Raw genomic sequence first — 17,955 nt, 5'->3', positions numbered from 1 at the left:
CCTATCCACTTCTAATCTGCTTAGGCCGTTCAACTTTCAGATCCCCTCAGTCTTCTAAGCTCCAGCGAGCACAGGCCCAGAGCCATCAAGTGCTGAGAGGGAATACTTACACAGGGATGTGGGTTTGGATGGGGAGGTGTAAAGATGGTGGTCCCATTTGGGAAATCTTGGTTCTTACTGATGAGGTGAGTAGGGGTGTTTGACAGGGAAGGGTTAAATTTCACGACTGTCATCAAAAGATTTAAGTTGATGTTGTACAGAACTAAACAGCTCAAGGTGTTGCACTGACATGCAAAGCCAAACCAATAGCCCTTCAGCAGAATAGCTGATGGGATTAGATGAATTTTCAAGGATTGATGCAGTGATGGATGAACCCCTTCCCCTTTGACCCCCTTGTCCCTACCCCAAACCCCACCCCTTCAGCTGCCTAGGAGCTTTGATACCTGATCCCATTCAGCTCATACCTTGCTGGAGGATTTTTCCAAAGTATTTATTGTGGATCGTGCAATTCCACCTTCGGCTCCGGAACTGGTACTGGCACTCCCTCACGCCCAGCCTGGCACCCTTCGCCACCTCGTTCACGATCTCAGGCTCTGTCTGGCACAGCTCGGCCTGCTTGCCAGCCAAGCGCTTCGTCTTGCGGCAGATACTGTTGGGGTCCATCACCAGTGGGCTTCCCACTGCCCTGCACGAGATCAACACAAGGAAGTCAGTGGGCAGAGAGTCCTGGCGTAACTTAGAATGAGTTACTGTCTTTGGCCAGATCATCATTGGCACAATGGACTCAAAAGTTTGCAAGGATGAATCAAGAATTTGGATTCAACCTGACAGGGTGATCCATCGGTCTCAGATAATGAAGAATTTCAGTAGGGTAGCAGTAGAGATGTTTTAATTTGCAGAGGTGATCGTAACTAGAATCCAACAGAGGGAAACAGCCTTATGCATAGAGGAAGGAAATTTAGGAGAGGGGAGTGAGAAAAATAACTGCTGTTAAGAGGAGCAACACACACAAAATGCTGGAGGAACTCAGCAGGCCGGGCAGCATCTATGGAAATTAGTAAACAGTCGAGGATGATGTCTCTCTGAATTTTAGACATTTCTATGAATTCTCAAACGTTCCAAGGAATGACGACCTAGTTTGGCCTATCTTTGCCTATTACTCAGTCCCACTAGTCCTGGAAATATCCTTGTAAATATTTTCTGCAATCTTTCCAAGTTTAGCCCTGTCTTTCTTATAGCAGGGTGACCTACACTGTATGCAGTACTGCAAGTTCAGTCCCATCAATGATATATACAGCTGTAACATAATGTCCCAACGCCTACACTCAGTGCCCTGACTGATGAGGGATAACGTGTTAATGCTAGTGCTGCTCCAGAGGTTTTAAATTAGAGTTGCAGGGCGATGGGAGCCATAGTGCCAGGGCAGATAGTGGAGTGGCTCTGAGGAAAGAAAGTGTTAAGGCTTCATACGACGACAAGAACCAAAAGGTTGAGCATGGTGGAACCATTATTTATCCGTGCCTCTCTTAATTTTCTATGAGGTTGCCTGGCCAACCTTTGCTGATAACACAACCCCTCTACCCTTGTAATTCTTTTCTGCCTGCTTTCCAGATTAACCACGATGAGGATGTACAATTATTAGAACATAGAACTGAGAGAGGATGGGCAAGGAGGAATAAAAGAATGGGATTCGATGACTGGGTCAAACAGCAAGGCATGGGACACCATTAGTGGAATATTATTATCAGAATGGTGCTTTTCACACTCAGCGGCCACTTCACCTGCTCATTAATGCAAAATATCCAATTAGCCAAACCTGTGGCAGCAACTCAGTGCATAAAAGCATGCAGACGTGGTCAAGAGGTTCAGTTGTTGTTCAGACCAAACTTCAGAATGGGGAAGAAATGTGATCTAAGAGACTGAATGTGGAATGATTGTTGGTGCAAAATGGGAGGTTTGAATATCTATGAAACTGCTGATCTTGGATTTTCACACACAACAGTGTCTAAAGTTTACAGAAAAAGGTGTGTAAAAAAAAACAATGAGCAGCAATTTGTTAATGAGAGAGGTCAGAGGAGAACGGCTAACTGGTTCAATCTGCAGGAAGGTGATAGTGACTCAAATAACCGTGTATTACAGAAGGGCATCTTTGAACACACAACACATTGAACCTTGAAATGAATGGGCTACAGCAGCAGAAGATCACAAACAAACGTACACTCAGTGGCCACTTTATTAGTTACAGGAGGTATCTAATAAAGTGGCCACTCCGTGCAAATGTCCGAGTTTAATTGCTATTATCCTGAGGTGCTGTCCTTCAACCTGGAAAGTCAAGGTCAAATTTCAAATAAACTTATGTCACCATACACTACCTTGAGATACATTTTCTTGTAGGCATTTCTAGAAAAATAAAGAAATACAATTGAGTTTATGAAAACTACACATAAACAAAGATTGACAAACAACCAATGTGCAAAAGAAGACAAATTGTGAAAATAGATAGATAGATAGATAGATAAAACAGAGAGCATGAGATGTAAAGTCCCTGTAATTGAGTCCTGCAGGTTGTAGAATCGGTTCAGAGTTAAGGTGAATGAAGTGATCCACCATAGTTCAGGAACCTGATGGTTGAAGGATAAATACTGTTCCTGAAACTGGTGATTGTAGGGTAATAACTGTTGCTGAACCTGGTGATTGTAGGGTAATAACTGTTCCTGAACGTGGTGATTGTATGGTAATAACTGTTCCTGAACCTGGTGATTGTAGGGTAATAACTGTTCCTGAACCTGGTGACTGTAGGGTAATAACTGTTCCTGAACCTGGTGATTGTAGGGTAATAACTGTTCCTGAACCTGGTGATTGTAGGGTAATAACTGTTCCTGAACGTGGTGATTGTATGGTAATAACTGTTCCTGAACCTGGTGATTGTAGGGTAATAACTGTTCCTGAACGTGGTGATTGTATGGTAATAACTGTTCCTGAACCTGGTGCTGTGGGACCTAAGGTTCTTGTACCTCCTTCCTGATGGCAGCTGTGAGAAGGAGCTTAGCCTGGATGGAGGTGGTTGTTGCTTTCTTGTGACAGTGCTCTTTATAAGTGTGCTCAATAGTGGGGATGGCTTTCCCTGTTGTGGACTGGGCTGTATATACCACTTCTCCATTCCTAGGCACTGGTGTTTCCATACCAGATCCTGATGAAACCTGTCAGGATACTCTCCACTGAGCATCTATAAAAGTTTGTCAAAGTTGTCAATAAAACAAATGAGATGATGAACAGGAAAGGAATACAGGGAGATGGACCCAATGTAATAAACTGTGATTAGCCTAGACAGGTATTTCAGTGTTTCTAAATTTGCTCCGTTTAGAAACTTGCCTACACCTTTATTCCTTCTACCAAAGTGCATGATCATACACTTCCCTACTCTATATTCCATTGCTGCTTCTTTGTCCATTCTTCTAATCAGTTAAAGTCCTTCTGTAAACACTCTGCTTCTTCAGAACTACCTGCCCCTCCACTGATTTTTGTTTCTCCTCAAACCTGGCCACAAAGCAATTAATTCCCTCATCCAGATCACTGACATGGAACATGAAAAGAAGTGTTCCCAACACCAACCCCTGCAAAACACCACTAGTCATCAGCAACCAACCAGAAAAGGCCCCCTTTATTCCCAGTCTTTTCTTCCTGCCAGTCAGCTAATCTTCTATCTATCCATATTAGTATCTTTCCTGTAGTACCACGGGCTCTATCTTGTTTAGTAGCCTCATGGTCAGCACCTTGTCATATGGAATAGACTGACTCTCCTTTGTTCATCCTGTCCTGTCTTGGCCTGAAACATCTCCTCCATAAACACTGAGTTTCTCCAGCATTTTGTGTGTGCTTCTAGAAAATGGAAGTGATTTACTCTCCCTTTCCAAGATAATTATCACAGTTTGGAATTTGGATGTGTTCAGATTCAGTAAAGTTGAAATGAGGAAAGTTTGAGATTCAGAGGTTCATTAGGTTTGGTTCTATAAAACTTGGGATCAATCATGGGATTAGGAGCTTGAGGTTTGGTAGAAAATGTTTATGTGGTATTAGAAAATTGAGAAAGTCTGCAGATGCTGAAAATCTAAAGCAACACTCACAAAATGCTGGAGGAACTCACCAGGCCAGGAGGTATCTATGGAAAAGAGTAAGTTAATTAACATTTCGGGCTGCAACCATTCATGAGTGATAAGGGTCTTGGCTCAAAACATCGGCTGTTTACTCTTTTCCAAAGCTGCTTTGTGATATTAGACTAGTTTTGGGGAGGAAAGATTTGGAGTGGCACATTGGCTTAGCAGTTAGCTTCATAGCGCCAGTGACCACCGATTCCTGCCACTGTCTTTAAAGTGTTTATACGTTCTCCCCTTGACCTTGTGTGGTTCCTCGGGGTGAACTGGTTCCCTCCCGCCTTCCAAAACATACTAGTTCGTAAGTTAATTGGTCATTATAAATTAGCCAGTGATTAGGTTAGTATTAAATAAGTGGGTTGCTAGGCAATGCAACATGTTGGGCCGGAAGGGCCTGTTCCACACTCCATCTCTAAATAAATACAAATAACTTGTGAGCTGTTTCTCGCTGATTTGACTTGATGCAAACAACACATCTCACTGCGTATTTCAGTGTTTTGATGTACATGTGACAAATAAACCTAATCATTAAATTATTTAAAATATTGGAGTCAGAAAGAAATTGGGATTTACCTTTTTGGGGTAGGATTGGACTGATGTGGGATGTGATGTCACTGACATGTCCATCATTTTTACCATTCTGTCATGGTATTGGACAGATGTGGGATGTGATATCACTGACATGTCCATCATTGTTTACCATTCTCTCATGGTATTGGACAGATGTGGGATGTGATGTCACTGACATGTCCATCATTTTTACCATTCTGTCATGGTATTGGACAGATGTGGGATGTGATATCACTGACGTGACCATCATTGTTTACCATTCTCTCATGGTATTGGACAGATGTGGGATGTGATGTCACTGAAATGTCCATCATTTTTACCATTCTGTCATGATATTGAACTTGGAGCATTGAGCAGTTCAGAGATGAGAAGGTTTGAGCAATCATCAATCTGAGAGATGTTTGTGTGCTACTGGACTGTTTGAGATAGAGTCATCCAGTCATATCATAATGCAATGCATTTACAGGCCCTTCAGCCCAACCAGTCCATGCTGCCCACCCAGCTAGTCCCAACTTCCAGCGGTTGGAACGAATCCCTTCAGGCCACTCCTCGTCAAGTTCTACCCAAGTAGTTCTTTAACTGCTTCCTCTGACAGCTCATTGCAGGTACTTGTCACTCTCTGCATAGAAAAGTTGCCCCTCTTGCCATTTTTAAATCTTTTCCCTCTCACCCTAAATCTATGCCCTCTAGTTTTGGACTCTCCTGCCCCATGGAAAAAACTGTAACCATCCACCCTAGGTTTGCCTCTCATCATTTTGAACACTTCTATAAGGTTGCCTCCATTCTCCCATTCTCCAAGAGCTAAAGACTAGCCTGATCAACATCTTCCTATAATTCAGTTGCACTAGTCTTAGTAACATCCTTGCAAATCTCCTCTGCACTCCTTCCAATTTAACTGGTCAGGATGACCAGAAGAGTACACCAGTGTTTAAACCAAGAGGAGGAGAAAGTACATGGGCATAACAAGCTGGAAGGCAATGAGTCATAATGTGTTGAAGCTGTTATGGTGAAGGATTGGCATACTGCCAAGGTGATGCTGCAATTCAAAAAGAATAGGATGCGAAAAAGAACTATAGGCTGGTGAGTCTAAATGGTGGCACAGTAGCGTAACATTCAGCATAACGCTATTTCAGCGCCAACATCCCACTGCTGTCTGTAAGGAGTTTGTATATTCTCCCTGTGACCAGGTGTGTTTCCTCCGGGTGCTCTGGTTTCCTCCCACATTCCAAAGATGCATGGGTCCGTAGGTTAATTGATCACATGGGTGTGGTAGTAGAACATTTGGGAAGTCATAATCTTTTGGTATAACTTCATGAAGAGGAAATTATGTTTGAATTCTTTGAGGAAATATCAGTCTAAGTGAATAGAGAGAAAGCAATAATGTATTATTAGATTTTCAAAAGATTTTTGACAAAGTGCTTCACAGAGGTTACCTCGCAAGGTAAGAGTTTGTGGTGTTGCAAATAACATTTTATCATGGATAGAACACTAAGATAAACTTTGTTAAGATTGGTTTTATTTGTCACATGAACATTGTGATTTCATACAGTGAAATGGTCATTTGTATCAGCGACCAACACAGTCTGAAGATGTGCTGGGGGCAGCCCACAAATGTCAGCATACTTCTGCAATAACACAGTGTGTCCACTACTTACTAACCCTACACCATACATCTTTGAAACGTGGAAGGAAATTGGAGCATCCAGAGGAACCCCACACGGTCACAGGAAGAAAGCACAAACTCCTTACGTACAGCAGCGGGAATTGAACCCCAGTCAGTGGTGCTGTGAAACACCACACGAACCGCTATGCTGCTGCTGTAGCCCAAATCAAGGTCTGATTTGTTGTGCAGTCAGAGATGTTCTTGTGCACATCACTGTTGTTAGAGTTACTGTGGGTTCCTGTCAGCTTGAAACAGTCTGGCCATGCTCTCTGACCTCTCTCAGTAATAGGTCATTTCCTTAAGGTCTTCCATCAGAATGTCTCCCGTGTGTTGAAATCTTATTCCTACCTATCTCAATAAAGAGAAGGAACTGTAATAAACTGTTTAATTTCTCATATTTCCATATCACAGAGGCCGTTCAACCAATAATTGCATCATTTATGTTCGGTGTTTTGTCTGAACCTACTCACCTTTAAATCTCCTTTGCACCCTTCCTATGTTTCCACATCCTTCCTATAATGAGGTAACCAGAACAGAGCACAGTACTCCAAGTGGGGTCTGACCGGGGTCCTATATAGCTGCAACATTACCTCTCACCTCCTAAACTCAATCCCACGATTGATGAAAGCCAATACACTGTATGCTTTCTTAACCACAGAGTCAACCTATGCAGCAGCTTTGAGTGTCCTATGGACCTCAAGATCCCTCTGATCCTCCGCACTGCCAAGAGTCTTGCCATTAATACTATATTCTGCCATCATGTTTGACCTACCAAAATGAACCACCTCACACATATCTGGGTTGAACTCCATCTGTCACTTCTCAGCTCAGTTTTACATCCTATCAATGTCCCACTGTAACCTCTGACAGCCCTCCACACTATCCACAACACCCCCAACCTTTGTGTCATCAGCAAATTTACTAACCCATCCCTCCACTTCCTCATCCAGGTCACTTGTAAAAATCATGAAGAGTAGGGGTCCCAGAACAGATCCCTGAGGCACACCACTCCATGCAGAAAATGACCCATCTACAACCATTCTTTGCCTTCTGTGGGCAAGCCAGTTCTGGATCCACAAAGCAATGTCCCCTTTGATCTCATGCCTCCTTACTTTCTCAATAAGCCTTGCATGGGGTACCTTATCAAATGCCTTGGTAAAGTCCATATAAAATACATCTACGATTCTACCTTCATCACTGTGCTTAGTCACATCCTCAAAAAATTCAAATCAGCCTCATAAGACACAACTTGCCTTTCACAAAGCCATGCTGACTATTTCTAATCATATTATGTCTCTCCAAATGTTCATAAATCTTGCCTCTCAGGATCTTTTCCATCAACTTACCAACCACTGAAGTAAGACTCATTGGCCTATAATTTCCTGGGCTATTCCTTCCCCCTTTCTCGAATAATGGAACAACATCCACAACCCTCCAATCCTCCGGAACCTCTCCCATCCTCATTGATGATGCAAAGATCATCGCCAGAGGCTCAGCAATCTCCTTGATTTGATCTGTATGAACAGTATGCAAGACAAGCTTTTCATTGTATCTTAGCACATGTCACAATAATAAACCAATTCCAATCCAATATGCATACTTTCATACAACCATTGCCCTCTATTGTATGTGCATAAACTCTCTTACCTCCAATACCTACCTGGCCTTTTTACCAGTGGTATTAACCTACTGCTCTGCACATCTTTGGGATTTGGGAGGGAAATGGAGCACTCAAGGGAAACCTCACAGTCACAGGGAGAACTTACAGTCGCCACACAGGTAGTGCCAGAAATCTGAATTGAACTCTGGTCTTTGGAGGTGCACCTGCTTTGCCACTGTGTTGTCCATTTGATCACTGTCATTCAGTCAGGCCACCAACAGTCAGTTTCCCTCTCTCCAAATGGTTAAATTGATCTATTCCGTAACAGAATATGCATTAGTGTGAAGTTCCAGTATACCTCCTCTTAATATTTAACACTGATCTAAAGTTATATATCATTCAGTTACTGATATGGTGCCAAATTTACCCAGTGAATCAAATCCTACTAATACCTTTAATGGTCGCAATGCCTATACATAAATTCGTAAGTCCTTAAGACCATAACAGAGGAACAGAATTAGGCCATTCAGCCCATCACTCTAACATTCCATCACAGCTGCTTTATTATGCCTCTCAACACCATTCTTCTGCTTTCTCCCTGTAGCCTCTGTTGCCCTTACTAATCGAGACCCTATCAACCTTCACTTTAAATATACCCCATGACTTGCCTCCAATATTGTGCCAATGAGTTCCACAGATTCACCACGATCTGGCTGAAGAATATATCAGTCATAGAATATATTATACCAATGCAAGCATCTCTCGATATCAATCCCCTCACTAACACTTGGTCTGCAGAGCTCTATGCCTTGGCAATTCAAATGCTAGTCTAGTCTGCCATTTCCCCTTGGAAGCTGTGCTTTTGAACTGTCTGTATGACCTAGAGTTTTTGCAGTATCCTGAAGGATTTGGCAAACTAGACTCTCGAAGATGCACGTATGGCTGCAGTGGCCATTGCTGGAGCACACTTAGGGCCAGATTGAAATTTTGGGCCTGATTGAAACATCAGGGCCCAGACCCAAGAGCAAAAAACTAACCAATATTTAGGCAATTTAAGTGCAGAGTCAGATTAAAAGATTCGGGCACCGAGGCCAAGAGCAAAGGGCGAACTGGTGTTCAGCTCAGCTTTACTCAGCTTGGTACTGAACTGACTATGCTGCTGTGGTCTGCATCTGCCGGGCTCCTGGACTGGCTGGGTCTTTGAAATGACTCTGTGGCTGTGGACACAGTTCTGTGTATTATTTATGTGCATTTTTGCAGTTTCTTTATTCACACATTGGATGTTTGATGCTCCTTGTCATGTAGAGTTTTAATTATGTTTCTTTGCGCTGTGGCTTCCTACAAGAAGATGACTCTTGAGGTTGTATATGGTAACCATATTTGATAATAAATGAACTTTGAGATAATTCTGTCTGGGAGGAGCTACATGAACTTGCAAACCCACACTCAATGATTTAGGAACAGTTTCTTCCCCTTCATCATGAGATTTCAGAATGGTCCATAAACCCATGAAGACTACCTCATTATTCCTCTTTTTTACACTATTAATTTATTTTGTAATTTAGATTATAAGGCCGTAAGACATAGGAGCAGAATTAGGTCAAACAGCCAATTATGTCTATTCGATCATTGCCGAATTACTGGTGCCAGAATGTGTGGCAACACTTGAGGGCTGTCCCCAGCACATCCTTAGGTTATGTTGCTTGTTAATGCGACTGACACGTTTCACTGTAAGTTTCCACGTACTGTACATGTGATAAATAAATGAATTTATTATCCCAATCAACCCCATTTTCCCACTTTCTATCTGTAACCTTTGACACTCTTACTAATCTAGAATCTATCAACCTCTGCTGTAAAAATACCTATTTTTATAGCAGTTTTATGTCTTTGCTCTGTACTGCTGCCATAAAGCAACAAATTTCACGTCATATAATCATCGATGATAAACCTGATTCTGATTCTGACTTCCTAAATGCTGTGAGTCTCTCTCCACCATCTTCTCAGCAGTGAGTTGCAGACTGGCCTGGCTGTTGTTCCAGGTCTATTGTAATATGGACACTCACTCAGCTGCACCATATCCATTCCCTTAAACTAGACAAACGGGAAAGCAGAGAGACCAAGCGGATCCATGCACTGGGTCCAGACTCAACAACGTCATTACCAGCTCCAGTCAGTAGGCTTGAGAGAGTACAGGGAGAATCTACAAGGATGTTTTTTGGGACTTGAGAACCTCAGTTGTACGGAAAGGCTGAATAGGTTTGGGCTTTATTCCCTGGAGCGTAGGAAAATGAGGGGACATTCGACAGAGGGATATAGGTGTAAGCAGGCTCTTTCCACTCAGGTTAGGTGAGATTGGAACTAGAGATCATGGGTTAAAGGTGAAAAGTGAAATGTTCAAGGGGAACCTACTATGAGTGGGAACTTCTTCACTCAGAGGGTGGTACAAATATGGAACAAAGTGGTGGTTGTGAATTCAACTGCAACATCTAAGAGAAATTTGGATAGATACATGGATGGGTGTGATATGGGTAATTATAGTCCAGGTGCAGTTTAATGGGACTCAGCAGAATAACTGCTCAACATGGAATAGATGGCCTAAAGGGCCTGTTTCTATTCTGTAATCCTCGTAGACTCTATGACTCCAGTCAGCTGTACAGACATTACCTCATGGACATTTGGGGGTACATTCTAAAAGGGGAGAGTAGTCAGAAAATCATGGAAATGTATACACCAAAATGGGCCCTCTTGGCCCACTTCACCCATGCCAACTGTGATTCCTATCTGCACCAGTTCCATCTACCCACATTAGGCCCATTCCTAAACTGCCGCCTTGTCATTGTAATTGTATCTGCTTCCACCATCTTCTGCCGCAAGTTGTTCCAGAGAACATCACCCTTGGAGTGTAAAGCGTACCCCTCAGATCTCCCAAGCAACTTTGTAGGACTAGCAGAATCATAAATCACAACTAATATACCAGACTGCTCAAAACAGAATCCCTGGGCTTGCACACTGAGAATTAGAGTCAGATTTATTATCACTGACATGAAATGTGTTGTTTTGTGACAGCAGTACAATGCAAAGTTACTATAAATTATCAAAAATAAACAGTGTTAAGGAACAGGAATAACAAGGCAGTGATCGTGGGCTCATTCAGAAAGCAGATGACAGAGGGAAAGAAGCTGTTTCTCTCTCATGGACTGTGGGTTTTTATGCTCATCCCAGCGATTGCAGTGAGATGTCCTGGATGCTGAGGTGATGGATGCCTCCTTCCTGAGGCACTGCCTGTGGAAGTTGTCCTTGATGCTGGGGAGGGCTGAATGTTCTACTGTCTCTAGTAATCCTGTGCAGACAATGATGCAACCAGTCAGAATACTCTCCATTGACAGAAAATTACTTACTTATTTATTTACTTATTTAGTGAGCCATGCCACCCACTGGCCTCTGACAAACCCGACCAACACTAATCATGAAGAATTTTACAGTGACCACTTAACCTACCTGATATGTCTTTGGACTGTAGGAGGAAACCAGAGGACCAGTGAAAACCCATTCATTCCACAGGAAGGACATGCACAGACTCAACAATTGAACTCAACTCCAGGATGCTCCAAACTGTAATAGTGTCATGCTAACTGCTACACTACCTTGAGATACCAAATCTCTTCAAACCACTGGTGTGCCTTCTTCATGATTGAATCAATGTGTTGGGCCCAGGATAGATATAGTGGTGGATCAGTAAAACAGACCTTGTAGGTTTCTAAGATATTCTTTGTATAAACTTTCCATACATCTTGTTTAGCGTTATCCTGAACCCAGTAAATTGTGGTATCATACAGCAGGGTAGGTTCCGAGATGAGTTTTGTTCTGCAGGTATTAGGCAATGACTCTCTCTAGAGCAGACAACAAGGAAAGTTGAAGGTTACCACAATCAGATTGGTCTCCATTCTCAAGGAGCATCATGTCTATGGAATCTCCCTGGTCCATAGCATATCACTCCAATGTTTGCTTCAGAAACCAATTTGACAGCAGCTTGTACTTTGAGGTGTCATCTGTGTATTGAAGTTCGATGACTGAGGTTGGGTTAACTTTATTTCCAGAATGGAAGGTTTCCCATAAGATCATAAGACATAGGAGGAGCATTAAATCATTCAGACCGTTATCTCTGCTCCACCACATGATCATGACTGATCCATGTTTCCTCTCAACCCCATTTTCCTGCCTTCTCCCCATAAGCTTTGACACTTCTATTTAATCAAGAACCTATCAACCTTCACTTTAAGTAAACCCAATGACTTGGCCTCCACAGCTGGATGTGGCAATTAATTCTACGGATTCACTACTCTTTGGCTAAAGAAATTCCTTTTCATCTCTTTTCTAAAAGGACATCCTTCTATTCCAAGACTCACTAACTATAGAAAACATTCTCTTCACTCCACTCCATTGAGGCCTTTCAATATTCAGTAGATTTTAGTGTGATTGTCCTTCAGTCTCTAAACTCCAGTAAGTACAGGTCCAGAGTCATCTAACACTCCTCATATGTTGACCCGTTCATTCCCCGAATTTCCGATTTGTCATTTAGATTAGACCATACCCAGTGGGAAGCTTATTAGTAGAGATTATATTCACCACTGCAACAAGGAATATTGACAAAAGTGTTGTGGTAAACTGCTGTGGCCCCACTGGAATCCCATCATAAAATGGGGTCGTAAAGCAGAAAGCGGAGATTTTCAAAGGACTGGTGAATTCATGAAAGGTTCTGCATGGTCAATCTTGGTCAACCGAGTCAAATAGTTCAGTAGGGTAGAAAAGGTTGTACAAGGTGAATTGGTGTTGTGCTGTCTACCATGCCTCTAGATGGTTGGAATATATGTTGTGAACCCGGGGAGCACACACAGGAACTCAGCAAGTCATACAGCACCTGTGGAAGGGAATATTAAGAGTCAACGTTTCCAGCTGAGTCCCTTCATTGTCATGGAAAGAAAGGGGGAATAAACTAATAAAATAAGGTGGGGGAGGAGGTAGAAATACAAGCTAGCAGGTGATAGATGAGACCAGGTAAGGGTGAAGATGAGTGAGTGGGGAAGGGGTGATGAAGTGACAGCTAGAAGGTGATAAATGGAAGAGGTAAAGGGCTGGGGGTGAGGGAATCTGAGAGGAGAGGACAATGGGAGAAAGGGAAGGAGGAGGGAAACCAGAGGGAGATGATTGACAGGTGAGGAGAAGGGGAGGGGTTAGAGGGTATCCAGAATGGGGAAAAGAAAAAAATATGAGGAGGAAAGGGCAGAAATTACAAGTAGTTAAAGAAATCAGTGTTTATGTCCATCAGATTGGAGGCTACCCAAATGGAATATAAGATCTCCTTCCTCCAATTTGAGTGCAGCCTAATTGTGGCACTATAGGAGGCCATGGGCAAACATTTCAGAATTGCAATAGGTCAAATTGAAGTGAGTAGCCACCAGGACATCATGCCCTTTGTAAGAAACGGAGAGAAAATGTTCAATGAAACAGTCCTTCATTCCGCCCCTCCCTGTCTCGTTTCCAGATGGTGGAGCCTCTCAGTAGGTCAACGTTTGTAATGGGTGCTCCACGGACAACAGAGGCAAAGTATTTTGAAGGTTGGAAAAATCCGTAGAAGGTGATTGCTGTTGTAAGGTCAACTGTGTCCTAAATGGACAGAATCTACACGGTGACCAAGGAGCCTTCGGGAAGCCTTGGTTACCACCTTCCGGTGAGAGACAACCCCGCAATTACTTACACTGTGACCAACAGTGACACGATCCCCATCAGGTTCTCCCCTTACTGGAAATAGCCACAATGAAGACATATTGGTGCACTAGGATGTCCTCCTTTTCAGAATGATGAGGACATGAGGCTGTGAGACAATAACACAAGAGACTGCAGGGCTGGGAACTGGAGATGCTGGATGAATTCAGTGGATCAGACAGCATCTCTGAAGGGAAATGGTCAATGCAGTTGAAGGATCTTAACGTGATACATTGACTGTCCATTTCCCTGCACAGATGCTACCTGATCCATTGAGTTCCTCCAGCAGCTTCTCCAGGGTGTTTGGTACATCGGCTTGGAGGTCTTCTCAGACATCAGTCATCAAAAACATCAGTCCTTTCCTTCTAATGCTCAGGGTTTGCTTAAAACCCTGAGACAAAGGAGCAGAATTAGGCCCTACAGCCCACTGAGCCTGCACCATCATTTGATCATAACTAATTTATTTTTTCTCTCAACCCCATTCTCCTGCCTTCTCCCTGTAACCAATGATACCCTTATGAATTAAGAACCAATCAACCTTCACTTTAGATATACCCAATGACTTGATATCCACAGCTACCATGGGAATGATTTTCACAGACTCACCACCCTGGGGCTGAAGGAATTCCCCCTCATTTCTGTTCTAAATGGATGTCCTTCTATGCTGACGCAGTGTCCTGGATTCTCTCACTATTGGAAACATTATGTCCAGGTCCATTTTGTGCAGACTTCACAATATTCAGTATGATTCAATGAGATTCCCACACATTCTTCTAAATTCTAGGGTGTACAGGCCCAGAGCTCCTCATGTGCTAACCCTTACATTCCCAGGATTACTCTTGTAAACCTCTCCTGGTCTCTCTCCAATGTCAGCACATCCTTTCTTAGATATCAAGATTCAAGATTGTTTAATATCATTTCCAGTATAAAGTATAAAGGAGAACAAAATAATTGTTACCCCTTATCTAGTGCAGCACAAAAAATACAATAAGATTAAAAAAAAATTGAAAAGACATAGTAAATGTAAATAGCTTATACACATAGATTGATTTAATGTACATAAAATGATGCTAGGTACAGGAGTATCTATATATAAACACATTCTGACAGGAGGTGATAATGTGATGAGGTTAATGGTGAAGGGTTGATCAGCCTCAATGCTTGGGGATAGTAACTGCTTTTAAGGCTGGTGGTCCGATACTGTTGACAATACTCCAACTGTGGTCTTATAAAGTCTTATGAATGCCTTATAAAGTCCCAGCATTACATTCTTGCTTTAGATTCAAATATTCAAATGCATTTATTATGAAAGTATGTGTATAGTATACAACCCTGAGATCTGTCTTCCCACAGACAGACACTAGACAAAGAAAACCATAGAAACCCTTCAAAGGAAAACATCAAACCCCCAACACACAAAAAAACAAGTGAAAATCACAGAATATCAAACCACAAGCCAGTGAAGCAGTCTAAAACTGTTGAGTTTAGTTCAGCTCAGTGCTGTGTCGTTCATTGACTGCAAGCTGCAGTTGCAACCCACCCCAAACAAAGTCGCAAAAAATAGAAATAAGAGAAGAGTAACCAGAAACCAGAAACACATATAACGTGAACTAGAGTGTAAACCTTGCCCACAGCCCAAGACTCCAGCAACATCCACTGGCAGCAGGAAGCAAAAGGGAGAGAAACGAAGGCACCGTCCTCCAGTATGAAACGTGGGCACCGTCCTCCAGTATGAAACGTAGGCACCGTCCTCCAGTATGAAACGTAGGCACCGTCCTCCAGTATGAAACGTAGGCACCGTCCTCCAGTATGAAACGTAGGCACCGTCCTCCAGTATGAAACGTGGGCACCGTCCGCCAGTATGAAACGTAGGCACCTTCCTCCAGTATGAAACGTAGGCACCGTCCTCCAGTATGAAACGTAGGCACCGTCCTCCAGTATGAAACGTGGGCACCGTCCTCCAGTATGAAACGTGGGCACCGTCCTCCAGTATGAAACGTGGGCACCGTCCTCCAGTATGAAACGTAGGCACTTTCCTCCAGTATGAAACGTAGGCACCGTCCTTCAGTATGAAACGTGGGCACCGTCCTCCAGTATGAAACGTGGGCACTGTCCTCCAGTATGAAACGTGGGCACCGTCCACCAGTATGAAACGTAGGCACCGTCCTCCAGTATGAAACGTAGGCACCGTCCTCCAGTATGAAACGTGGGCACCGTCCTCCAGTATGAAACGTGGGCACCGTCCGCCAGTATGAAACGTAGGCACTTTCCTCCAGTATGAAACGTAGGCACCATCCTCCAGTATGAAATGTAGGCACTGTCCTCCAGTATGAAACGTAGGCACTGTCCTCCAGTATGAAACGTAGGCACCGTCCTCCAGTATGAAACGTAGGCACCGTCCTTCAGTATGAAACGTGGGCACCGTCCTCCAGTATGAAACGTGGGCACCGTCCTCCAGTATGAAACGTAGACACCGTCCTCCAGTATGAAACGTAGGCACCGTCCTCCAGTATGAAACGTAGGCACCGTCCTCCAGTATGAAACGTGGGCACCGTCCTCCAGTATGAAACGTGGGCACCGTCCTCCAGTATGAAACGTGGGCACCGTCCTCCAGTATGAAACGTAGGCACCGTCCTCCAGTATGAAACGTAGGCACCGTCCTCCAGTATGAAACGTGGGCACTGTCCTCCAGTATGAAACGTGGGCACTGTCCTCCAGTATGAAACGTGGGCACCGTCCTCCAGTATGAAACGTGGGCACCGTCCTCCAGTATGAAACGTGGGCACCGTCCTCCAGTATGAAACGTAGGCACCGTCCTCCAGTATGAAACGTAGGCACCTTCCTCCAGTATGAAACGTAGGCACCGTCCTCCAGTATGAAACGTGGGCACCGTCCTCCAGTATGAAATGTGGGCACCGTCCTCCAGTATGAAACGTAGGCACCGTCCTCCAGTATGAAACGTGGGCACCGTCCTCCAGTATGAAACGTAGGCACTTTCCTCCAGTATGAAACGTAGGCACCGTCCTTCAGTATGAAACGTGGGCACCGTCCTCCAGTATAAAACGTGGGCACCGTCCTCCAGTATGAAATGTGGGCACCGTCCTCCAGTATGAAACGTAGGCACCATCCTCCAGTATGAAACGTGGGCACCGTCCTCCAGTATGAAACGTAGGCACCGTCCTCCAGTATGAAACGTAGGCACCGTCCTCCAGTATGAAACGTGGGCACCGTCCTCCAGTATGAAACGTAGGCACCGTCCTCCAGTATGAAACGTGGGCACCGTCCTCCAGTATGAAACGTAGGCACCGTCCTCCAGTATGAAACGTGGGCACCGTCCTCCAGTATGAAACGTAGGCACTTTCCTCCAGTATGAAACGTAGGCACCATCCTCCAGTATGAAACGTGGGCACCGTCCTCCAGTATGAAACGTGGGCACCGTCCTCCAGTATGAAACGTGGGCACCGTCCTCCAGTATGAAACGTAGGCACCATCCTCCAGTATGAAACGTAGGCACCATCCTCCAGTATGAAACGTGGGCACCTTCCTCCAGTATGAAACGTAGGCACCGTCCTCCAGTATGAAACGTGGGCACCGTCCTCCAGTATGAAACGTGGGCACCGTCCTTCAGTATGAAACGTGGGCACCGTCCTCCAGTATGAAACGTGGGCACCGTCCTCCAGTATGAAACGTGGGCACCGTCCTCCAGTATGAAACGTGGGCACCGTCCTCCAGTATGAAACGTGGGCACCGTCCTCCAGTATGAAATGTAGGCACCGTCCTTCAGTATGAAACGTAGGCACTTTCCTCCAGTATGAAACGTAGGCACCGTCCTCCAGTATGAAACGTAGGCACCGTCCTCCAGTATGAAACGTAGGCACCGTCCTCCAGTATGAAACGTAGACACCTTCCTCCAGTATGAAACGTAGGCACCGTCCTCCAGTATGAAACGTGGGCACTTTCCTCCAGTATGAAACGTAGGCACCTTCCTCCAGTATGAAACGTAGGCACCGTCCTCCAGTATGAAACGTGGGCACCTTCCTCCAGTATGAAACATAGGCACCTTCCTCCAGTATGAAACGTAGGCACCGTCCTCCAGTATGAAACGTAGGCACCGTCCTCCAGTATGAAACGTAGGCACCGTCCTCCAGTATGAAACGTGGGCACCGTCCTCCAGTATGAAACGTAGGCACCATCCTCCAGTATGA

General features: G+C 44.1%; 1 protein-coding gene across 1 annotated transcript in view; it reads right to left on the bottom strand.

Moving 5' to 3' along the window:
• wnt6b (wingless-type MMTV integration site family, member 6b) overlaps positions 1–17,955 on the bottom strand; it is a 261,944-nt gene that overhangs the window by 215,370 nt on the left and 28,619 nt on the right. Inside the window, exon 2 of the mRNA XM_059967633.1 lies at positions 465–685. Coding sequence (XP_059823616.1) covers positions 465–685 — 221 coding nt within the window. The remainder of the gene's footprint in view (positions 1–464; positions 686–17,955) is intronic.

The sequence above is a fragment of the Hypanus sabinus genome, chromosome 4, assembly GCF_030144855.1.
Source record: "Hypanus sabinus isolate sHypSab1 chromosome 4, sHypSab1.hap1, whole genome shotgun sequence".
In the NCBI taxonomy this organism is placed as follows: domain Eukaryota; kingdom Metazoa; phylum Chordata; class Chondrichthyes; order Myliobatiformes; family Dasyatidae; genus Hypanus; species Hypanus sabinus.
Note: the sequence above shows the minus strand (reverse complement) of the source record. Positions and strands in the feature narration are given on the sequence as shown.